The sequence below is a fragment of the Bombus pascuorum genome, chromosome 8 (genome assembly GCF_905332965.1).
Source record: "Bombus pascuorum chromosome 8, iyBomPasc1.1, whole genome shotgun sequence".
Lineage (NCBI taxonomy): Eukaryota > Metazoa > Arthropoda > Insecta > Hymenoptera > Apidae > Bombus > Bombus pascuorum.
The window spans coordinates 8,394,336-8,420,791 of record NC_083495.1 but is presented as its reverse complement, the minus strand read 5'-3'; the positions used below and the strand labels follow the sequence as shown (position 1 = coordinate 8,420,791).

Below are 26,456 nucleotides of genomic sequence, written 5' to 3'. Positions count from 1 at the left end.
AAGGTTGTCATCGAATATATTCGAATGCTGATAGGATAAGTACATGGAACGTTCTATACAGTGATTACTAAAAGCAGGAACTTTTTACTAATAATATATACATAATAACATTCCTAATAATAATATCAGTAATTTTACTAATTTGTAATTTTATTTTAATTTAAATTATGCATTAACGTGGTTCTACTAGGTAGTATTTAAAAGATCTTAAAACAAATTGATAAACATGTAATACATGATAGAATGTATACATACGAGGATTTCAGAAGAGACTCGATAAAATCTTGTATCGAATGTAATCAATCGTACACGTATATTTTCATTGAGATACACACGCGTACATGAAAAGTGAGGATACTCCTGTAGATCTTACAAGTCTTACAATTTACGGTCTGTCCTGTTGTATTTTTATAGTTGAAAGTTCAGGGATACAGCAGATGGCATCTACTTCATCCGAGAATGTTTCATCAAAGCTCGATAATTTTATTGCTACTTAGTATTATCGATAGCAAATATAAATTTTTACTTCACTTTAGTAAATATTTTTGCGGTCATTATTGGGCCCCGCCAATAAACGTTGTTCGTACCAATTATGGAAGATCGTTTACACGTTATAAACATAGTTATGCACAATCTATATGCAAAGCAGTCGCTTACAACACGTATGACGGAATGGCTTTTGTTTTTCTCTTGAATCATTACATTCTGATTTGCAGATAACGAGACTTTGAAAGTCTTTGGAACTGTATTCTCTTTTTATTTTATTCCTTATAGAATCTACAATTAGAAACATTAGGTTTGTCGAAGAAAAATACGAATAACTTACATCCAAGTAGCTACATTGTTCGTTTCTTTTTCTAATTCTTATCATATCCTTCCGAAGAGATTTTCTAAAAATAGAAAAATATAACATATATAAATATTATATATAATTTAAAGTGACCAAAAGAATGCAACAGAGGGGTAAATTCTTAAAAATTAAGTTAAATTATTTTGCTGGCGACCATGGTTCTCTACCTTTCTTGGAAGTATCATCAATGACAGACTTTACCGTCGATCGTCGATCCTCCATTATTGTTCCCCCTATTGTTGCAAATCTCGGTAACCTCGGACACCCCAGTGTCCGCAGCTTCTTAGATAGACTTTGTAACGAAGTTGCGCCAGCGACGCATTCTTGCAATCGGCCCAGATAATATCCCGAGGGCCTCGGTGGTTCGCTCGTTACCGGAGGCAGAATTACTTTAAAAGTAGGTAGTCACCGGCCGTCTGCTTAGCCGACCAATTACACCGGCTCGACTCCGAGTATATAGAAGAGCAACGGTAGCTCCGTCGACTGATTTCCGCTCGTAGACCCGCGAACCGAGCATCCACGTTCATCATTTTCTCGCAGCCAGCCATGAGACTTCGAGTGAGTGCATGAAACCCTTCGACTCTGCTCAAAATCGTATCATGGTGATCCTAGTTTTTTAACTTTATCTTCTATTTTCTATCGATGTTACATACAGCATATCAAGTGTCGAATATTTATATTGTTTCTTTACGATAGTCTTTGGTGAGTGACACGTATGAGTTGCAGTGTGTTTGTGCTGCAAAGGGTTGTCAGTGATGGATCGCGATTTTACCGATACGTTGAGTCAATGAGTCGAATGTTTACGAAAAGTGAATACTACTAGTTAGTTTTCAAGAACGATTAGTTTCTTTTCTTGTTGCTTTTTATCGTGATAAGCTTAAGTAGGAAATGTAGCAGTGTTGGTATTATGGTAGAAAACTGTGTTTTGTAGACGCATGGCACAGTCACTTGAATTTTTCATGTTGTTATCGCTTGTGACATTCGAAGAATTTATTTGTATCGAGGAATTTATTTTAATCTAGTATTATATTTGGTAGTTTGTTTTATGTAGAAAAGTTTGTTTGATGTCGACAGTTCGGTTGATTTGTAGATTTTTTGACAATTTTAATTAATTTAATGAAACTAATAAGTAAGCTAAATTAAAATTTTTTAGACATTTTTTTAAGCATATGAATCCTCTCAAGTAAATCAGAATTTGATTTATAGTTTAAAAGCCTTATTACATTATCTGTTTAGGATCTTGTTAATTACAAATCTTCTAATAGTTGTAGGTTATTTGAAATTGAAAATTACAGTAAATTATAGTAGTTTGAATTATATTTATGATACATTTGTTACAACTAATTATTTCTAATTTATTTCTCTAAAAATGTATTCTTCTAATTTCTTCTTGGCGGTTATTCTTTTTCATGCATGTAAACAGAACCGTGAACAGAAATCGTGAATTAATTATGTAGTGGCTTAGCATTACGCTAGTTCAAGGTTCGATTCACTCATGCATGTTTCATATTCTAAACTAGACGAATTCTCTTTTTAGTATTAATAAAAGAAATAAAGATTGATTTTATATAATACTATGATATATATGATATACTATTATAAATATTGTAATTTATTATGCGTGTGTATGAAATATGATCATGTTATTATATATACAAAATCCCCTTAGAAAAACTAATTTTAAAAATTAATAATTTCATACAGAGTGAGATTCAATCTTGAATCACGATGATCTTGAATAGATCGTGGGATCTTCCGAACAGATTTCTTTTCTGAAATTATATAGCAAAATTTGATTTCAACGAAGTTAATTAATTTTAGAAGAAAATAATTATTAGTGAAAATAATTTCTAAAAGAGTAATGAACTTTAGCTTTGAGCAAAATTGTATGTACATATGTATATAATTTATCATGTAAAATTTTAGATATATATGTATATCAATTATTGATAAAAATCTTACATTTTACGTATGATTAAAAATCTGAAAAATTACAATTAACAATGTACATAGCTTTTGAAGCTCTCACAACCAAGAAACATTTAAAATTCCGTAGCAACATCAACTGAATTACTCTAAACCACGGACATGCATAATTCATTCAGGCTAATCGGCGATCCAATATTCAAATTGATATTACGAAAGAAAACGTTTATTCGAGTCTAAACGTAGTCAGCCTTAATTTTCCACAGTTAAAAGTTATTAAATAGTCATTTTGCGCGGTTCATAACGCTGGCGAACATAATCTTAACTTTATGGTAATTTCGAATGATCACAGAAAGAAGTGAAACCGTTTGACTGCAACGACCCTCGCGTGGATCATTCTGTATAGCACAGAGTCGAGTTGATACAAAAGCGATTGCGGGACAAAGGCGGAAACGTTTCTGCTAGTCAAATGTTTTATTGAACAAAACGATCGTACGAATTCGCTTCCGGGTGAGACGTCGTCGGTGGCGTTGATTTCCAACGAGCCGCGGAGAAAGACGACCGTCTAGGAAGACTTTACTTTCTAACGAATCCCATTACCTATTACAGCATCGTTGTGTTCGTCCTTAGAGAAATGGAGAACCTTCGCGAAGGTGGGGAGCCTTCTCATAAGCAGTAATTTATAGGCGATTCAATCTGTTCGCAGATCCTCTTTATCGTTTTGGTTTCGACGACGGTGGCGCAAGAAAAGAACGCGCAGCGTTCTGTTCGTACACCCCAGGCGCAAATTAAGTACCATGATCCAAATGGTGAGTAGAGCTAAGTTGAAAACTTGGACAATTGAATATTTTCTATGAGTGATAGAGATCAGCTAATCAGAATTGGAATTCTTTTTCCTGATTGAAGGTACGAACTGATCGTGATTGAGTTATTTAGACGATTGTCTTTGGTTTTAGAACAACTTAATTGGGTGTTACTAATGTACATATTGTACCGAGATAGAGTAATTGCTAGATAGTTGTGTAACTGTATATTGTTTGTTTGCCGCGTGTATTCTATAATTGATGTAATGATTATGTAATTGTTTTTGTAAGAGGTTTAGAAAATTTTAGATTCAGGAAGTGTCTTTTATTGAAAATGATTTGTGTATAAGGTTTTATTCATTGCTAATGAAGATCTGAACATTAAATATGTATATATTATGTGTGTTAGATGTAGTATTAGATTGATGCGAATGAAATGTTTTTCCGAATAACATCGTAAGTTTTATTATATATAGGTTATTTGTACAATTTATCAATCTATACTGATCGGTCGTGTAATGTAGATTTTGACGTACATAATATGTATACATAGATAATTTCCGATTAATTGTAGCCTGTTGCTAATTATGTAGTTTGTTATTAATTTATTTCTTAGTCGCTATAAGAATATGCATTTGTGCGAATATCTGCAGATTGCTTATCGCACAACCAAAAACCGGTTACTAATTACTACGCGCATCTTCCTTTACAGGCCTGAAGGTTGATTGGAAGTTCTTCGGCGCGCAAAACCAATTTCATTCTCGCCTAGAAAATTCCCAAATCCCTCAACAACAAGAATTAGCTCATCCTCAACAATCAGCTCATCCTCAACAATCAGTTCATCCTCAACAATCAGGTCATCCTCAACACTCAGCTCATCCTCAACAATCAGCTCATCTTCAACACTCAGCTCATCTTCAACAATCAGCTCATCTTCAACAATCACACGTGAGTCAGCAACAATCTCAATCTCAACTCGTGCAAGTCGAACCCGACCAATTGGAACATAGATCGTACTTACAACATCATACTCAACCGGAACCTCAGCAAATTCCCAACCAGATACAATACAAGACATTCGCTCAACCTCAGCCTGTACAAGAACATCCAGATCCAAATCAACTTCAATACAAAGTCTATCCACAACCTCAAGCTCCGGTGGGACCTCAATCTGATCTCAATCAAGTTCAATACAGATACTCAAATGCTCCATCTGAAGCGAAACAAGTAATTCTAGAAGACTTCAAATCACAAAGTATCCACCCTGATTCAGCCTCTTTCGCTTATCCATCCAATTCTCCAATTGCTCAACAATACGATCAGCAACCAGCAAATGCTGGCATTTCTCAATACGAACAAGAGAATTATGAACAAGAGGAGCAACAGAAATCCAGAAGAGACTACGCAGATGGAAGTTTGCAAGGCAAAATAGTGTACAAAGAAGACTACGAGCAACGAGAGCAACAGGAGCCACAAGTGGAACACATATCAGTTCCAGTCGAGAGGCTACCGCCGCCAGTTCCTCAAAAATTGGTTATCGACAAAAACATGCCAATGGAGATCCAACAATTGTTGCAGTACCAGGCACGGTTACCATACGAAGTTATCGCGAATAGTATTTCTTACAAACCAAAGTCGTTGTTCGTACCGAAACCGTTTCCAGCTGAGACCAAAGGGCCATATCGGTATCGAAGCAAGGTTTATTACGTGAATAACGATCAGTACGAAGGCGACTATGGGACGACTAAGCCTGTTGAAGAAAGTCAGAGGCATTGAGAGGGCTGAAATATGAAACAAGTGGAGTTTATTTGGTTTATTTGGTGGATCAACGCGTTGAGATTGGTGGGTGGGGGGGATTGAGGGATTTGAGGAAAAGGGTATCTAGGGATAGAATTTGGGGTTTAGAGTTACTTGTAGTTGGTATGTTGGATTTTGTGACTGTTTAGATTTAGTTTGAATTCAGTGTTAGAGGAAATGAAGCAACAAACATTTTATTTTATTTTCGCATCTATTTAATTATTTTAGTTTTTATTCATTTAAAATCTGGAATAAAATTGGATATTTTGTTGAATTTAGCATGAAACGAAGATTCGGAAATCCTACTTTTCTGTCGGTATACAGTGAATTTGAATAACTTTTCATTTTTGTTACGGTTCTGCTTTGAATTATTTTTTATCGTTACAAATTTTAGTAATAATTATTTATAACTTTTATAAATTTACTTACAGTCTCATTTTAGAATTTTTATGAACATATTCAGAATAAATGTGCGTATTAATGAAACGTTCTGTATTTTTTATATAATCTTTAAATAGAGTTATGAAAAGATATTGTTTAGAAAAGATTACAGAATATCTTTGATTACGCTTGTTTTCAAAGTTATTAGTTATTTCTGATAAAATAAGTTGCTAAATTAAATTAAAATATTTTCCTCAAACCTTCGATTTTCTCCGTCGCACAGAAAAACTGCTGAAGATTAATATTCTTCGTCTTGACGCGTTAAAAAACAAAGAAAGGTTTACACTTTCTGGCTAAATAACGAAGTGTACTCTGGTAATTCTAACTTCAAACTTTAACATCTTTTTTTGTTCTTTTCTATAGCTTTAAATAGATACAATTATTTGTTAATCTTTCAATTTGGATAATATCTGAATTTATAAAATTCAATTTTATAAATTTTACTGTACGTTTAGAACAAGAATCATAACCATAAGTATAGTGTATAAAATGAATTACTTTTAGAAGTAAATACTTTTTCAGACTTTCTTTACATTCCAACTAAAAGAATTAATCTCTACATAATTTATGTCGTTATACAAATCACACTAATTTAACAACTATAATTCATTAATTACAATTGATTGTAAACAGAAAATAACAAGTACAATCTTACTTTTATACAAAAGCTGTATGTTTATTAACCCTACCGTAGTCCTTCAATCTTTTAGTTCTAAAACAATCTCTAATGTACAGTTGAAACAAAAAACCTGAAAACGCACAAATATTTTTTCATATTTTCCTGACATTTAATAAACCATTTAACTATAGAAAAACGGGATTCTATCGAAAGTGATCTAAAAAGGATGTAGCAGGGTTAAAATAAAAGAAAGCAACTTCGCTCGGATACTTTCTATCCCACCAAGTCCTTCGTTTTATCGTGCTAGAACGTTTTCCCATACTGAAGTGGAAATTATTCTTCGTTTCCATGAAAACGTTTCTCGCGTGTCCGCGTGAGCGAATGGACGTGGCGTGAACGGAACTTCCGGCGTAAAAGTAACTCGACCGTGATTACGAAATGGTTATCGATCTCTCGAGAACCGCTTCCGAGCGGAATTTATTAAGATCGTAGCTCAAGGAAGAATATTTTCGCGGGTATTGCCGATCTGCTTGGCTACTCGTTAATAAATCTGCTCTCATTAAGTGTAACATAGAAAGTCAGATGGTTTCCACCTTTCTAATAAAGACGCGTGCTCGAACCACGATTATAGAAAGCGATACGTGATATCGAACGTTGATCGACAGATGGAAAATAAATACAAACGATTTGTTTGCATCGATGATCACAGGATCTATCGTACCGATATTTCTTGAGATATCAGATGATATCTGGATAGAAACTCGGACTTCAAGTTTCTGGAGTTTATGAACAGTGTAAGGAAGTAATGATACGTAATTATTGGCCTCGATGTCGGTTCGTTAATTAGATAAAGAAGTGGAAATATCTGCGCGTAACGAATGTTCTAATTAGAAGACTTTTCTTTTTCCGATTGGAATTTGGTGAAATCACGCAGAATTGCAATAGTTTTTTTTTTTTTTTTTGATTAGGAAAGCAATTGAAATTTTTGTATCGTAGATTCTCTGACGGAATATATTAATTGTTTTCTTAGATTTCTGTATGTTGCGTTTTATGTTATCGCATCTATTTTAAACTTTTTAAAGTGGAGTGTAAATTTTTCCAAACATAAGGAATATGATACTCTGTGGCTTCATACGTGTCGTAATTGAAGTAGTAATCGAAAGCTGAATTTATTTCATTAGATTTCGCAAGTAAAATACAAATGAATTACAGGAGAGATAAGTAACAGAAACGTAACCAATAATGCTGTAATAATATTTCTGAAAGTTTCACGTTTGAACGTTTTCTACTGTTAATAATTGTAATATATCTCAGTGGCTCCTTTTTGATTATCATTCGCAAAATAATACTAGTGCTTTTAATAATGTAATCAAAATTTTGATCATCAAATTCTTGTTAATCAAAGTTTCAATGAATTTCAAATTATTTAAAAGTAAATATGAATCTGAATTTAATTACGACACTTCATGTTCTCCCGAGTTTCAAATAAAGACTAGCTTTAACAGATGTTTTCGTGTAATAAATAATTCTCGATGTGATAATAGAAGAATAAAAAGAAACCATTTCTCTAAATTATAAACATTTGTTGTGCATTGTTGTATAAAAATAAAATGACGATTGAAGATTTGGTGATAGCAATAAGTCAAACAAAATTTTCATGACATGCAAATATAATATACAATAAAGTATAGCATTTCCATTATTGATCAAACATCTCTTAAAAGAAAAACTGCAAACATATAATTAACTTAAAACATATAATGAAGTACATCACATAACCATCGACCTCGATGTTGAATAAATCCTCTCATCACTCAGCAAATTATAATTTATCTATCTGTTACCCTCGTTATTTGTTACACGGACGAAATTATAATGATTATAATTTCATCGACCCTTTCTCAGATCGACGAACTCGAAGACACACTGGTGAATTATGCATTTGTGTCTGTGGTCAGTGGAAAAACGAAAGTTGTAGCGCAGCAGAGTACGGTGAATGCGTGTATGAGTGTAATCGCAATTGTCGAGAGCAACGCGAATCCGTTCACGAAGCGTGAAGGCCACGAGACCGATTTACATGCTCTTCCTTGTTCAGAGAAATGCTGTCACTTTCGTTATGAAACCTAGCAACACAAGTTTCTCGTAAAATTCTCAACGTGCGAGAAAATATATGAACTGAGGAGAATGATATCATGAGTTCGGTTCCGTTTAGTCCAGGCTGCCTGTAATTAAAAAGGTCTCACCTCGTTTGCAAGTGGTGCAATACCGTAAGACCGGAAGTTTTGCAACGGACAAAGACGTGGCAATTAATCCCTTCGCCTAACTGATTCATTCGATGAAGTAGGAAATATGCTTAATAAATTAGAAGTTATCTTAGTGATGCGCGAAAGAATAATCGTTTTCAGTCTTTGCACTTTCTTAGTGCGCGCAATTTGGATTTTTTCCCTGAATGATTTATCAACTAATAATATTGGAGAATTGACAGATCACAAATAATAAATGGTAGATTTCTCTTTTATAACTTTACAACTTCAAATGAAGTAGAGGAATCAACTGATTTGTGACTGATAAAATATAGTTTCAGAATTTCATGTGTTTTATTACCAAGCTGTTTATTGTTGTGTAAGAGAATTTATTGGTACTACAATAACGTGCAACTTGCACGATTTCATTAATAATAATATTTTTTAATAGTCTGCTAATGTTTCAGTATTTTAGTAAAACATTAATCTCAAGTTCTTCAAATAGATGTGCGTTTAATTTACAAGGAACTACAGAGAACTGTAAATCATGAGATATTTGGTTTCATTCTAGACCCTGCGAGAACAGGAAATCGATGGGATCAGCGTGACTTGATACGTGAAACGTGATTGTATTATGCTTTCCTCTTGCTTTTCGTATTTTGTTCGGATCCTTCCATTCTCTTCCGGCAAGATTGAATAAGGAGAATAAAATCTTCGATATGATACGATACACTTTAACAAGATTGCAATACATTGTTCGAAACGTAAAAAACATGCTGCACGGAATATCTTGTACTAGTACGTGATCATGCTGAGTTGGTAATTTGTGACTTTACGACTTCCTTAAGTACTTTCTCATTCATTTTATGCCGTGAAGGTTTATTTATTTCTTATTTAATCTGATGCAAATACGTACACATATACCTTACAATCGTGTTTCAATGAAGTTGATCCGAAGAAGAGTTTTACTATAATTGCATGTTGGTTATTTTCCTGAATATCTAATGAGTAAATTAGAATAGTAGGATAAACGAATTGTTAGAGTTAGTCACAGATTCACTACAGAAGCTAATAGTCAATATAGAGACTGGAATTTATTCTTGAATACGAAGATAAATACCTGCTGTCATGTGTTACGTAAGGTTTTATGGCAATTTCTTGTCGCGACCATCAACTTTTCGGATAATTTGTTCAACGAAGTGTTTAATAAAAAGGGGACTTTACTACATGAAGCAATAATACAGTAAATATAGAATTCTAAATAGAATCCTATTCTTTATGGGTGCTCTATAAGAACACTTATACATATATGAGAACATTATGTGAATATAGAATTTGAGCAGATGTCCTATATCATTAATTGCATAAAAAGATACATGAATTTTAGATTTTAGGATTTTATGTGCTTTGTGATAGCGATTGTGGTAGATGTTTCTAAATAAAAATTCTTTTAGACAATTAACTTGTATTCTACCAGTCTTGCTTAATATTCGTTCTTTATCTTTTTCGATGCGTTGAGATTCCATTTACGACCTTATTCTGCTATTTCTTTTTGCCTTTCGTAGTTTCTAGTATGGAGAGAAGGTAAATTTCTTTTGGGCTGCTGAATGTGAGACACATATGGAGACTATACCGAAAAGGCACGAGTCTGCTTTTGTTGATTTTCCATTTTTTATTTGATGCTTAAAGAAGCGTACTTTAATACGACATAATTGAAATGAGCAATGACTTGTTAGTTTAGCTATTTTAAGAGGTATAAGTCTGTTATAGTAAAAAATAAATGGTAAATTGATAAAGTTATATAGAAAATAGGGTGCTATTTATATTCTAACAATGAATATTTTTGAGATATTTCGGAGGATAACAAAACTACATATTTAATCCTAAAGTTCAGAAAGAAATAGATTTAATTATGTAGAGTTGCTTAATGGTACACTGAATTTTAAGATTGTTCTTCTATAAAGAACAAAAATGATGCGTATTTATCTTATTTTCCTTATTATTGCTTGTTGTCTTATTTTCAATGATTTGTTTGCAATGATTACTTAAGTCACATAGTAACCTTTGAGTGGTCGCTATCTGGGAAACGTGTCTTTAAATTCCATTCCTTGTCGACGGCTTCAGCATTTTCTAACTATGCAATTGAGTACTCCTTCACTAGAAACGAGAAACCATAGCTTGTAAATGTACTTACGGCGACGTGAGCTTCGTAACACTTGTTAGTTGTTGAAGTGCACATGGCTTAGGAATGCAACAGTTCAATGTAATTTCTTAAAGTGTTAGGGAGAAAATAAACATTGATGGAAGATATAATGAAAATGTACAATTTTGTTATCACGTCAAAAGAAATAAGGTAGAATTACAAGGAAGTTAACAGATGAAAGATAAACTTTTAACATGATCGGTAATGACCACATAATCTTCTTTTATATCTTGATGAAGTTTCATGTTATAAAGAACGATGAAAAGAATACAATTACAATTTTAATTAAATTATTTACACGTGTTAAACTAGTATTTTATCTAAATCAGTAGCTAAAATGATTTTAAGAAATAATTAATTATTTATTGTCATTATTAAGCTATTTCAGAGAATTAATGATAATAAAGCAAAATTATATTCTCAATATATCGCATAGAAGTAGCAAAACTCTGTATTTTTACAGATTTTAACATGTATGCGTAATGAGATGGAAGTAAAAGAAATCTCTTCCGTGTTATAATTAATTTTCTAATTTTGCTTTGTTTATCCACATCATCATTATATATATTAATATTATAAATTTTACATTGTAAATTTCATATATTCTATATACTTAAAAATGTATTAAAAAATATTTATTATTGTATTCAACATAAATTCATTATAAATGCAGTTTATAATAATAAATAAATTATAAATCCATTTATAATTGGACTGTATGTTTATGCATTTGTAACAAATTTAAAAATGCACAAATGCTTATTGTTAGTAGGCATCAAATATGCAAAACATTCAAAATATAGTACCTGTTTATTCTAATATTTGACAGCTGGAGCGAATCTCTCCAGAGTAATTAAAACATTTCCTGTTACAATGTTTCCGGTATCACAACAACGTATCAATAGTGAAATATGTAGTAGTCAACTGTTGTCCTGTTTTGCATAGAGGAACCATCGCTGTTAGTAGTGAGATTAGCTGATGGGAACCGCGGGAAAAGGTAGTACGCGAATTGAAAAGCCAGTTCCGTGGAACGGTAATCCAAAGAGGCGATAAAACCAGGGGCTGGTGGAGGTGGCACGAGAAGTCACATCCCCGTCGCCGAAAGGCGCCTTTTACGTAGCCGCATATAAAGTTGTTCCGGTGACCGCGCGGCCGCCTCAGATACACTCCACCCTTGAACGCATCGAGCAGCTTGCTTTCTCGTCATGAATTTGCTCGTAAGTAACTCTTTTCCGTATCTTTTATTCGCTTACTAACCATCTAAACCAATTCCGTTTCATTTCAATTTTCTTTAAAATTGAAAATAATATGAATTTAATTTTTTGATGATAGAATTTTTGCTCCTTGATTAGTGAATTCTCATTCGGACGAAGGGAATTATTTAATGTGTGATTATATTTTATCCCTCTATCTGGCTTTATTTTGTGGTTCATATTCGAAGTATGTAATATGCGAAGGAAAATTTAGACGTACGTGTAATAGGTGTCTAGGGTTTGAAAATTGGAATGTAGCAGAACTAAACGTGTCGCGTGCGGTTAATTACCACGAGATGTCCCACATCGACGCGCGTTTCCGTAACACGTTCGTAAAACGGTATACGAGTTTACGCATCGTGGATTAATTATACTGAGCACGGGTTATTTGTCGAAAGGAAAGTCATCGTGTTTGTGCCGTGAACGTAGCATGAAATTGGTCGTGAAATTATTTCGGGGTGAAATTACCTTTGTATTACGTTTACGTGATGTTGAAGATAAGAATTGAATTTAATGTAGTAATAATAATTTTATGATCATTTTGGGAGAAAAACAGGTAGGATAGAAATTAGATGCAAGAGATGCAGATCTTAATTGTAATTATGGTGTAGATTATGGGTCACTTAGAAATTATAATATAATCTAGAATATAGATAAGCGTATAGTTAATGCTTTAGAGAAGGATTATTTTTATGAATCTAGGGCACTATTGTGTTAAAGACAAGTTTGACTTCAAATTTCATTGACTAAGAACTTTGTAATAATTTACAGTGATATTGATCTTACAGTAATAAATCTAATTTTATTTTATTAAATAACAAGAAACATTAATCATTTCATTTTGCGAAAAGATGTTATCTTACATCTTTATATGATAATTAAAACTATAATTGTGTCATGTAAAACTATGTTATCAAAAATATGACAAACTAAGTTTATATTAAAATACATAATTGGAATTTAAGCTTCTGCGAGAGATTCACAATCTGTCATTATAATTAGATTGTAAGTAATTTCTCAAACAAGAAATGAGTACATCAATTTATTTATCCATGGTTAAGAAGACATGGTTCTCTTCGAAATGTCACGCTTTCCCATTTTACGAGTATAACGGTTGAACGTGACCATAATATTATTTATGTTGCGCCGAGAACAGTTGTAATAATCGGTTTACGATAATCGAGTAAGATAACTATTTTGATGTTTATCGAAAAAATCTGAGATACCTAGAAAAAAATAGATAATGAGAACCTTTTGGAGCATAAATTTCCAATTATAACAAAATTAAAAATGGAATTGTTCATAATATAATGTTGAATTTATGAATAAGCATTTCTTTGTTTATTTACAGCTTGCCGCTGTATATCATATGTTTCTAATTTAATATTTCTTAAATATTATAATATTAAATTAATTGCTTGTCAAAATATAAACAATATATTACATTTATTTGTCTTAGTAATTAAGTAAGTATCGAAGTTAAAAAATTTACATAAAAATTTTAATTCTGTGCAATAAAAGGTATATATGGTTTAGATATTATTTCGTTAACGAAGATTGATTTTATAAATTTCACAGTTAATTTGCTTCGAATGATAGTTCGAAGAAAGCCAAAAAGATAATGATAGTAAACTTGAAAGATAATCTTGTTCATGTTTATACTGTTTTTAGTTTCCCGCTCACAGTCATTATTTAAAACGTGCAGAATGAAAGTTCCATAAGAAGTAACTACAGTTCTGTATCCTATACCATTTATAGTTTTAATTCTTTTGTCTGCTTTACTAGATACCATGTCTTACACTTACATGACAATTAGGACAAAAACAGAGCACATACATATTTTAATGTCATTAGTAAAAGTGAAAAGACTTTCTCCCATTCTAAATTGAAAGTCAAGAAATACCCGATACAACATCTCCCAGTTTATTTAAAATATCATATGCCGATTCTTAGAAAATAAATAGAAGTTTATAAAACATGTGCAATAATCCTCGATAATAATAATAATCCCTTACCTTTGTTTGTTACATATTACATTTATTATTCTATATTTTCTACAATTCTATTATTTTATATTTACTATTCTATCTATTTTTATAATTATATTATAGTATCGATATTTAACTATCCTATTTAAAGTTGAAAATATTCTGCACGATACTGATAATTGATTTTAATAATAATTGATTTTGATTTCGTTTTCTTATAATGGCTTATATAGAACATTAAGGAAGAAACAATAAACTGGAACAAAATCTTGTATCAATTGTTTCAATTAAAATTATACGAGGAAAGTAATAAGCTTGATGAAACCAAATTTTAAAGAAAACGACCTAAACGATTTAAACATACAGAAGAATGTTGACCTGGAAAATTTAATATTCTGTGTCGCGTTCGACTTTTTAATATTGGCTTGACAGGGAGTCGCTTCTAGACTCTAGACAAGTTGAACTCGTAGCGCAGATCCTTTTTTCTTGCACGGATAATCGAAGCAGGCGTGTCCTGCCGGTTAATTTATATTTCACTTTCTACCGGCGAGCGTGTAATTCTTGCAATGCTGTGCTCGATAGTTGCACGCTGTACTGCCTTAGTCCCGGTTTCCAGATAGATTTCGTTCCTTTTTCTTGCGAGTGGAATGCTCGAAGGAAAGGCATAGCAACTCGTCGCCTTTTCCCGATTACGGAAATTGCTGTTGCTAATCGAAGACACGCAAAACTTTCCCCTTTGGAAACTGGCATTTTATCGGGTTCAGATCCAATTAAACTGATAATTACCAAAATTCACCTTTCTCTAGAAATTTTAATTACAGATAGTAGAAATATTGAAAAATTTGCTTTGGTACCGTGTAGACCATTTATGACTGGCGAAGTAAAGTTCTACAAGATAGAAAATTTTATAGAAACGATGCACACGATAATACATGTTTGGAAATTTTCTAAAATCTTGAACATTCGATACTTATTTATTCATCGCGCTTTCAAAATATTAATAAAGTAAATTTTATCGATTATAATTCCTCTAATTACTATTTAATTTTCAGTAGAATTTTATTCTTTTGCCGAATCCCTAAAAAACTAGAATTATTTGAATAAATAGAAAAATTGTAAAATTCTAATTTTAATCGATTTCTTTCTAATTGAACTTAAAATGCAACTGCTGATCGTGCAGATAGTCTGTTTTCTTAAAATAGATTTCAATGATACAAAGCTACTTATCAAAGTCGTTATATATCGTTACTTATAGAATTGTAAAAAAAATTAATTGTTAAGTGTATAAAAAAGAATTTATTGTTAAACACTTTGACAATTTCTATAATTGCTGGAATTACTATCGAAAGGTAATATTTAATCCAAATTTATTTATAATATTTTCTTCAAGTGTTTTTTGTTTATTTAGGAAGTTAGTTATAGAAGAAAATAGGAGAATATTTTTAAGTATCTCTCCAATTGGGGACCGTTAAGACTGTTATACGATTTCTCTGTTAACATAATTGGATGACAATGCGTGTATACATGTATACATTTTCATGTATAAAATATCATTACAGGAGATGCTGTGAAACTAGATAAATCATTCGGCACGTAACTTGACTAATCTTGATTTAGCTCGTTTAATTAACTTAATTGGCTCTAATGAATGTATTAACCTTATCCGATAGTTGTAGGTAAGAGGCAATAGTATGTATATGTACATGTGCAAACATACATTATTGTACGTTTGAGACATTTGCATAGTTTGAATAAGAGTAATCGTTGTTTGAATCATTAAAATATATCAATTTTTGTTATGGTCCTGAAATGTGTTATTATTAGTTTGATCACGAAGAATCTGGTCTTGAAGTTACCACTTTCCCTCACAGTCACGTTGCCTCGCTCTCGAAATGCAATTCCATATAAATGTACACGACACAAATTAGTGCGTAATCGTAGCTGTCACTGAACCAAGCTCCACCATATTAGATAATACTATGATTAGAACTTCGAGTTACACAATCGAATTATTTCAATTTTTTTATTATTATTGCTCCTTTCAATATTACTGCGTCAATGAGAATATTTGTAGAACAAAACACTTCACTGCCAAGGATAATTGTATCTTGCGAATGATCTACGAATTCCTCGAAGTTCTTTTCCGAATCGCTCGAGTTGGAAGTTATCTACGATATTCCTAAAAATGATCGTTAATAATTTTGGCAATAATTATACTCAGTACAAATCATTATCAATAAGGAAATTTATTTATTTCTTCTAATGAATATATCTATTAATAATAATATTATAATTAACTGATCTATACCGGTGAAAGAATGAAAAACTCAATATTGCGTTGGTATGTCGTTTGAACTTTGTTTAGAACACCTTAAACACTGTAATTAGAAAGTATACGGCTCTTGAATCATTGTGTAATACAACCCTTTTTTGGATAGCAGGAAACGCTTAATAAACGTTTAATTAATGGGTTGCTACTGAATACGTTCAATTAGCACTTCCTGATATTTAGAAGTATTTTCATATTACAATAAAATAAAATGAAAAATAGATGAAATTCAATAAAGAAATAAATGCTGACCATACAAAGACGAAATAATTAACTTGTATTTATAATCTTTGTGTAGGTTCTTTTGTTACTAACAGTTCCAGCGTGCTTGGCACAATTCTCGATACAAGGACCCAGTGACGGGAATCGAGTCGCCCAGGGTTTACGAATAGAGGAAGGGAAAGGAATCCAATACACAGATCAAAATGGTAGAAAGCAGATAAGATATCGATACCTACTACTACCACGAGCATAAAAATCTTTCTGCATAATTCATTGCTCTATTTTTCCGGCTGATACAAATTTACGATCAGATTTGCCCAACATCGTTTGTTAAAGCTTTGTCGAAGTACTTTAACATTTGTATTGTAGTTTGGACATATTTCGCAAATTAAACTCTATCGTGTTTCAAATAAGCTGTTTTTTAATGAATATGTTGTTTTAATTTTTAATGAAACAAACATCTTTATATATTTGAATGAATACATATATTTATTGATTCAATTTAATAATTATTATTACTATAAATTTTTCTGGAAAATTCTGAGGACACTTTTGTAATAGACACGAAGTGAACACTTGCAAGAATAATTTGGAAGTATATCTGCAAAAATAATCTGCAAAAATAATTGTCTTACTTTAACATATCAAATATTCTTCTAGATGAAAAATATATTATCTTCTCTTGTTTGGAATTAATCATATAAAAATGTACTGAAATAATTTCATAAAATAATATCTCATTGAATTTTAAAATATTAACTAAAGAATTACTTTATAAGAATACAAATTTTCAAGTTGATAATGAAGACATACACAAGTATTAAATACTTTTCTAATAATATAGTATTACATGTACGAAGCAAGTAATGATCTCTCTAACTTAATAATTTACCATGTTTAACTTTTTTATTTTACAGAATCAAACGAAGGTGGCTTTAGTATTACGGGCGCAACAGACGGTAACGCTCAAATACAAGGTGCTAGCGATGGTCATTCCAATTTTCGAATTCATGGTGCCAGTCGCGGCCCAGCGGAAAGCTACAATGTACAAGGACCTAGTGCAGGGTCATACAACATCCAAGGATCAACGGATGGACATAGTCATTCAATTATTCAAGGCTCCTACGATGGTAATTCAGGGTCTGCGAAATCTCTTCAATATAATGATCCCAGTGGTAAGTGAATTCATAGCGTTCTACCTTCATATTTATACTTGATAATTATTGTATTCATTTCCACTGTCACAATAATTAAAACAATTATAGCTTTTTGTAAAATATAAATTTTATGAAAGTCGTTTTTTATAATGTATTGAAAATCTGTGGAATGCTTTTTCCCGGAATAAGTTAATTTCAATCTAACACACGAAAGCAACAATGCGTAATGTCTTCTGAATAAGTAAAAAATTAAATTCCTTTTCTGCTTGAAAGGACTAAGAGTGAACTGGAGATCATTTGATCGGCAACTACAGCCAAGGGCGCAACAGACAGCACAATACTCGGAAGCTGCAATCGCAAGTGCACCAAGAGCGCCACATCGGCAAAGGGCTCATGCGCCAAGGCAACCGCAACCACCACCACAACCCGAACCATTTGCTGTACAACAATCGAGGCCTTTGGATAATGCACCTACGCAAATCAAGCAGCTTCTCCAATTGCAAGCACAACTTCCATATGTTAATATCATTCCTGAACCATATAGGTAATGTTCGTATTATTGTACATAGCGATACTTTTTAATTTCTCCAACTTCATTTTCGTATTTAGTTGTTTTAAAAGATCTAGAACTAGTACTGTGAATATTAAACACTGTTATATAAAGTATTATCAGTTGCTAGATGACGTAATAAGGATAGCTATCTTACATGTAATGTAATTATGTAATAGTATCTTAATGTGATATAATAGTGTCTCAATGTAATACAATGACATAATATTACTTATCTCAATCCAGTTTGATGATATAATAGAACCTTAACAGTATCTTAGTAGAATGATCTCTAATATTATTTGTTGACGTATTGAATTCTGATATAACTGAAACATTTTATTTAATTCTTTTTGAACACGAAATAAATAAGAAGATGAAATAAACAAAGGAAAGTTGTGATCTATATACATATATAACATTGTAAATTTGTTTGTAGATATGAAAATTTGTTAGCATCACAAGGTAATCAACGACCTGAGTATCAACCTGAGTATCAACCTGAGTATCAACCTCGGTATCAACCCGAAGCCCAAGAAGAACCGGCCCCTCCACCACGACGACCAGCTTATCGTGGGAAACCACGTGGTCCGCCCAGACAGAGGCGACAGGCGCCACAACAGCAGCACCGCAGACTTCCGCAACCACCGGCTGAACCTCAAATTAAATATAATCCCAATCTACCGCCTCAGCTTCAACAACTGTTGAAATACCAGGCCGAAACTCCGTATGTCAACTTAATTCCCGAACAATACAGGTAAATTGAATATTTAACTAGTAAAATTATCCACGTTATTTAATACTAGGATTCGTTGATTACCGTTGTATATCATTGTATTGTATATAGGATAATTATGCAAAGAAATGTCAGTTAGCCTAGTGATATCATATTATCCTACATTTAACTGGACTAGTTGACTAATGTGAAGTTCTAACCGGTGCCTATAGTCAGCCAAATTTTATAGTCAGCAAAATTTCAGTTAATAATTACAAATTAAATTATGTTGAATTTTTATATACTTTCTTATTCTAAATGTTTTCATATACTTGCCACTACACATCTAGTTCTTGATATTGCGTGGCTATAATCACTTTTGAATAATAACTTTGAATTTAGTCACCCTTAAATTAAACCAGTAATAAAGGAATTAATAGTTTTACGAAAGAATTAACTTTTAGATTTAATCCGGAGCCAGCCGCCCAAATGCAGGTAGAGCAGGTCCGTAACTACTACCAAGATCTTTTAAGACAGCAACCAACATCTCCTACCGTACACACAGTACCGCCAGTGGTCGCGCCTGCCCCACAACGAATACGAGGTCCACCACAAGATCCGCAATCAGGTTCGGCATATTCTAGACCAAGAAGACAAGCTCCACATCAACGACAGCTACGACCGCAACAACTACCAGCTGAACCAGTACCACAATATTCCACCAATGTTCCTGGTCAAATTCAGAGTTTATTAAAATATCAAGCACAAATTCCTTATAATATTATCGCTAATCATATCGATTATCGTCTTGACAAGCCATACGTGCCTCAGCCAATTAAACCTACTGGTGCTCCGGAAGTTCAATATCAACCTCCAAATCAGTATCAAAGTCACAGTCAATATCAAGGACAGAGTCAATATCAAGAACAAAATCAATATCAAAGTCAAAATCAGTATCAAGATCAAAACCACTATCAAAGCCAGATTCAATCACCAGACGCGTACCAAGGTCAATCAAGTGGATATAGCCAAGGCTATGAATCGCAGTCACAGTATACTCAGGCTCAATTTGGAGCACAAGAACCTGAGCATGGAGTTCGTCCTGTTACCGAAAGACAATATTGAAGATAATCGTTGGTTCAATTAATTTGTATCTTCTATATTTGCTTTTGTTTCGATATTCCGTTCTATTTTTAATCGATCGTTTCAATTATTTGGATCGATGTCCTTACGTTTCGCACGTTGCAAAAGATTGTCGCCGATGGATTTTAGATTTTCGGTGCGATTACAAAGATAGAGTTAAGGTACTTGATATCAATTTATTTGTTATACCGTTGAAGTTTCATTATTAATTTCGAATTTATGTTGAAAGAATGAAAACGTTTATTCTATTGATTTAAGTGTTAATTGTTTGATAACAGTTATTATAAAAATTGGAATTGGTTGGAATTGATATTTTCGATTGAATCAGAATTGAATTTTAAATTTAATTGCAATTGAACTTCAAATTAAGCGTTTTTAATTCTTTGGTTGTATAAGAAAAGTGTATTTTGCCGCGACAATATTTTTATCAATGTCAGATTCGTTTCACGTGATATGCAATTACAGAGAAATCAACGCTGTCGCTGCGATTGTATTTTATTTTATATACTTAAGTTACTCGTGAACTGAAATACTCAGATAATATTATATTCTACATGTTAAGAAGTAATTCCTTTTTGTTTCAGAAAAGTTTTCTTTTATTCTCATTGAAAATATTATATCTTTAATTATTTTTAATATTCAAAAAGTTACAGTATTTATACTAACATTTTCTGTCAAGTTTTATTTAATTAGACATTTACAACAATAGCAGCGATGAATACATATTTACTCGTCGAAGGAAGGAGCTTTTTGCTTGCTTTTACAGTTTGCTATACTCGAAGTAATATTTATTCCAACATACGATATTGTTTTCTATTTTGTTACTTATGTAATTAGTAGACTGCGCTTGTTTATGCAAATTCATATTTTTATGACCACATCTGAGTAAACGAAACATAAATACAGTTCTGTTCCATCTTTCAAATAATATTTTAAACAATCTTGTGTATTTTTTAAATATTTGTATATTTTTTCGCATAATATTCTCTACATTTTTGGATTTTTAAATTCTCGTAAATGCATAAATATCCGCAGTTAGTAATTGTGGTCGGTGATATGTATTTTTAACATATTCTATTGAAATTTTAGATGTACCTAAATTTCACCTATAGAAATCGAACACTACATCACAAAATATTCGACGTTTCTCTTTCGTGTAACGACGTCAGAACACTCAATAGTAATTTGTAACAACCATGAAATGCAATGAAAGAAAAGTATTGCTATAACGGAAGTCATTTGGTGCTCCATCAATTTTTGCATACGGAAATATAAGCGGAATATACACAGTTCCCTGTTATATGCCATTTCCGGTGAAAGAAGAAAAAATGAAAGTAGAGCGCCACATTGTGAATTCCTTTAAGGAGCTATTGCATTGCGATTTAACGCATAAATACGTGGTCTTCGATTAACGACAATTATTGTGATTAAATTCAACGATCATTATTCAATAAGCTTGCCTGTTTTTATAGTTTTTATATTTCAACGTTTTCTAATAAAACATTTTTCACTCAAATGTATTTCAATTAATTGTTTCAATCGATGTGACTGGCCAATCATTTAGATTATAATTGTACGCGAATGAAACATCATGGCAGAAATGAATTTCGTGGTCAAGTTTACAAACATGAATCCTTGTAAGTTTAATTATACTATAAGACATAAGTTCATATAATTAAAAACATGGACAGATAGTTATGAATGTAGACAGATACTTCTAGATAGACAGATACTTACGAATGTATAATATAACGCATTTTAAAGATTACTTTAAATGATGATGATCAAGTTTACTACAGGAATTATATTTCGATGCGCTAAATCGCTCGAGGTTTCATATATCCGGTTTCGCATATGATCCACTTTCACTCGAAGATTTTCCTTCGAACGTGTAATCTAGTTAACCCAATCATCCTCGCGATTTAATCAAGTTAATCTTTTTGACCTTCAATTTTTAAGAATAAAACAGACACAAAGTAGCACGTTTATTATTCACAAGTACATACTAATGATGTTTAATTATTAGCGAATAAAATTGGAGCGTTTTGCATAGTGTTAGATTAGACAAGAAGTGGAACGGTGAATGTAGAACATTAAGGTCAATTGTTTCCGCGAGCAAGTTGTTCAGTCATCGATTAAATCGTGGCTTTTTTTATCGAATATAAAGTGTCTCCGTAGAAACAGTTCACTTTATGCGAGATATTAATACGGTCGACTTAGGAATACGGAAGTGACCGATGCATATGCTTCCTGCAATCGGTAGCTTTACCGTTACGTGACTAGAAATACGTCTTTTACCTACCATGCACATGTTTTATTCATTTGTGACTTATATTTACGTCGATGTTAACTTTTGGTTTATTGAAAATAGATTTTATTCGATTTCGTCTTAATCCTATGTTTAATGAGATAACTTATACTAAACTATAGAATTATGTGTTATCGTTGAAACAAGAAAAATATAGGAAAGAATAGGTATAAGTTAGAAGTTGGTAAAACACTTAAACAATAATAAATTAAACTCAAACAGAAAACAGTGCATAAAACTTTGTATGTAGTATTTTATTAAATTAAAAGTAGATGCACAATCATATATTCACAATCTTTGCATTAATGTAAATTATATCTGACACTTATGTAGATGAAAAACTTCATTTTTTAAATATCATAATTAATATCTCTTTAATAACTCTATTTTCATCAAAGGGTATCCATGGACAATTTTTGAATGTCTATTTCTGAGCTTCCTTACTATTAATGTTGTAAGTAGGAACTGGAAACTAAAAGTCTTGTATTATTCCATAAATTTTGTACTCTGTTTTGAGTTAGCAATTTAATTCTTATTCCAGTCGATTTGATTTCTTGACTTTTCTGCCAAACCAAGTTTCCTTTGCTATTTTTTCTTTTTATAGTTCGGTTAATCACCGTCAAGTAAATTCCAAAGTACAGCAAAGTCAATCACGTTCGAAGAGAAAAGTCGATCAAACGACTTTTACGTAACTTTAAATTAACCTCTGATATAATACGCACTTAAGAAAAGCAGTTCTGGTTTCCTAGCGGTATAACGAAGGTTTTCCAGGAAAAGTTCATTTAAGGGAGCTGACATTTTGGTAATGTAACTTAAATTGAAACCTTGTATGTAGTTGAGGAATATATATCTATATAGTGGCAGACAAAAGAAAGTTTAAAAAGCAAGTAGTGTGAAAAAACAACGTTATTCTACTTTTGAAAGGGAATGTTGTTTGACAAAATCTAATATTGACGATATTGATACATCAAATTTAAACTTAACGATACCCATAAATACTCACAAGTAACTTTCTTTAGCTTGCCATCGAATCTATTTTAATTCGAGTAATCTACTTTGTTGCTGTTTAATAATCTTGCTTTATCTATAATGTTATAATTAGAACACGGTGTTTATAAATCTCATTTATTAAAGACTAGCTATTCATATTAATATCCATGTACTATCCATAAAAGTACCCATGACATGTCTAAGTAGCACTACAAAATGTGAAAACAACAGCCACACAATTGCTGTTGCGGCTGAAATGCTAATAATAATAATTAACTGTATATGACTTTTACATTTTAATGGCAACAACTTTCTCGTGACTCTAGATTTTTATGAACGAACGACTGATAGATATTACTTTGGATATAACACGATTACGAACATTATTGCTCAGCATAATGGTGCGCAAAATAATAATTAATAGTAAAATTGTTGAAAGCACTACACAAAATACTTTATTAATAGCACACTTTTCTTAAGAAGATCGTACAATAATCTTATACAGTACATATGTATTTAAAAAAAAAATGTTTATAGTTGATACAACACTAATAAGAAAAATCAGAATTCTTGAGAAATAAATACTTTGTACATTGAACCAATATGATTGGAAAAAGTGAGTATTTAATTTCTTCTTTGAAAATATATAATTATCGCGCGAAAAACTTTTCGTAACGCGTTTTAATAATAGTTGGCAGGTATATATTAAGAAAGAGAGATACTAGTTCCTCATCATAAATCATATAGTAAAGTAAACTACATCGTATAATACTAATTAATACTGATTTTAATTACTACTAACAATTCAATCATTCAACACGACAAATACTGCTCTTCCAAGCCTATCTTGCAATTTACTATTATTTATATCACGATATTGCAAAAATGTATAAGAAATGAAATTGTTCACTGTGTCTTCTGAGAAATTTAATTATTTACATTTTGTGGCAAATAAACATTGCAGAAGAAAACAAATGAATTATACACAATCTTCGATTCTTTTACTTTTAATAAAATTTCCAATGACCTTTGACACAGTATCTGTAACATAGTAACAAGTAATTACCCCTCTACCATTACACTTCAATAACTTTAATGAAACACCCAGTGATCCTTGACCAAGTGGAAAATAATCGATTTAAATGGACAATAATCCATCATTAAACGAGACATAATTTCAAATCGAATCGTCACAGTTTCAGGTTTTCTGGTACACCTAGTCGAATTACTTCCTGGGTAACGGCGACAGAAATACTGCATACCGTTCATATGAACCGCGTTTGTTACGTGACGAACGGGCGGGGGACTTGTATGATGGAGAAAAAAATTTCAGTCGAAACCAACCAACCGTGAAAGTTAGTGGTTGGCCGGACCATTTACCCTGGAAACGGTCGCCCATATAGAAGTGCGTCGCGTTGCGGCCGCCAGTTTCGTTCAGCTCCTATCCCGAATTCGCCTACACCTTCGACATGAAGTTCCTTGTGAGTACAAATCGATCTTTTGCATCTTTTCCTTTCTAATTTAAGATATTCTTCTTTATGTTTAGTAAGATTTTATCTTTTCTTAGTAAATACACTTTTTTATACATATTTGTTTTTTGTATTGATAAAAATAAATTGGAAGCTTTTAATGAATTTTAATTGTTTTGTTATGCTTTGTCTGAAAAATTAAACAAATGTTTGTTTTGCTTGGTCAATTTTTTCCTTACATTGATTTATTTCTTTTTAAGTGATAATGAATTAGTAAAAATAAATAAATTATGCTTTGTTGTTATTATCACGTATATGCTATCTGTAAACATTTAAGCAATATTTTTCTTTGTTTACTTTAATTCTATACTTTAATTTCTTCTTACTTTAATTAGTAAAGATAAATTAGGATTGTTTGATAAACGTTAATTATGTTTTGCTGCTGTTTTTATAAATATGCTTTGTGTGGATATTTTAGTCTTACTTCAGTTTAGATAAAGAATGAATAATGTGAAAATTATTTTATATAGTGCGTGTTTCTCCTATTTTTCAATTTCATGTAAAGATACATTTTCCCTCAATGAAGTGGAAGATTAAGAAGATTGATTTATCTATTCCTGTGACAGCTTAGAAATTTATTACTCATTATATACATAGTGGAAGTTAATTCGTAATTAATTTTAGTAAATTCGTATAGAGTAGATCTTAATTCTAAATCTCAGATAATCAATTATAAGTTTGTTGTTTTCTCACATTCTCGTCAGTCAACGAGGAATTGATAAATATCATTTTTATTCATGACAATTTAATTTATTATGTGAGTGAGATAGAACCTAAATTTTCAAGTTGAATAAATTAAAAACAACTAACTAATGATAATATTGACAGAGAATTGATAAATGTCGTTTATCTAAAGTTATTGCATGCATATAAATTCACCTATTGAAATATATAACAGTTAAAAAAAGTTGCTTATTTTCTACCTAATTATTTAGTCAATTAAATTATCACAAAAAGGAAAGACTAAAACATCATTGGTATATAAATTCATACCCGATTATATAGCAGTTCCCGTTGAAAGTTACTTGACCTACATTATCTTCCACAAAAATCTATTATCACAAGCGAGAAATCGCACCACTACATCGTTCGAAAGGTGTGTATCAGGCATTTACTGCTTTCAGCCTTTTCCTTCGTGAAAAGTTACTTTACTCGTATTGTTTAAATTATGTAAATGTCTGCAAGTGTACGATGTGTGCAATGGTGTGTATCGTGAGAAACTGGTAATGCATTGCATTAGCCAGCTTTCTCGATCGTAAACTCAATTTTTTTTTTTATCTTTATCCGCAATTTTCACATATACACGCATTTTTGTGGCATTTAGGAGAAATGATTTATCCTTGTATAATTTTCTATTTTACCGTCAACACGTTCATGTCTTCGCTACAAG

At 31.8% G+C, this 26,456-nt stretch overlaps 2 protein-coding genes across 2 annotated transcripts; both read left to right on the top strand.

Moving 5' to 3' along the window:
* The first annotated feature begins 1,286 nt into the window (after window positions 1–1,286).
* LOC132909740 (putative cyclin-dependent serine/threonine-protein kinase DDB_G0272797/DDB_G0274007) lies at window positions 1,287–6,470 on the top strand. Its single transcript, XM_060964737.1, has 3 exons — window positions 1,287–1,408; window positions 3,483–3,585; window positions 4,292–6,470. The coding sequence occupies exons 1-3, from the start codon at window positions 1,397–1,399 to the stop codon at window positions 5,353–5,355; spliced, it is 1,179 nt and encodes a 392-aa protein (XP_060820720.1). The 5' UTR covers window positions 1,287–1,396; the 3' UTR covers window positions 5,356–6,470.
* A 1,841-nt stretch (window positions 6,471–8,311) lies between these two features.
* LOC132909481 (ataxin-2 homolog) lies at window positions 8,312–20,221 on the top strand. The gene is made up of 6 exons (XM_060964337.1): window positions 8,312–8,428; window positions 16,751–16,880; window positions 17,592–17,849; window positions 18,105–18,375; window positions 18,821–19,138; window positions 19,561–20,221. Exons 1-6 carry the CDS (start codon window positions 8,312–8,314, stop codon window positions 20,219–20,221), a joined length of 1,755 nt encoding a protein of 584 aa, XP_060820320.1.
* Window positions 20,222–26,456: the final 6,235 nt, after the last annotated feature.

What these genes read in the sequence shown, in the direction of transcription:
- LOC132909481 (XM_060964337.1), top strand. Translation starts at nt 8,312, where the DNA reads ATGATTATAATTTCATCGACCCTTTCTCAGATCGACGAACTCGAAGAC. An exon ending in CCAATACACAGATCAAAATG is followed by an intron (nt 16,881 to 17,591) that starts GTAGAAAGCAGA and finishes TTTATTTTACAG; the next exon opens with AATCAAACGAAGGTGGCTTT. An exon ending in ATCATTCCTGAACCATATAG is followed by an intron (nt 18,376 to 18,820) that starts GTAATGTTCGTA and finishes ATTTGTTTGTAG; the next exon opens with ATATGAAAATTTGTTAGCAT.
- LOC132909740 (XM_060964737.1), top strand. An exon ending in TAAGTACCATGATCCAAATG is followed by an intron (nt 3,586 to 4,291) that starts GTGAGTAGAGCT and finishes CTTCCTTTACAG; the next exon opens with GCCTGAAGGTTGATTGGAAG.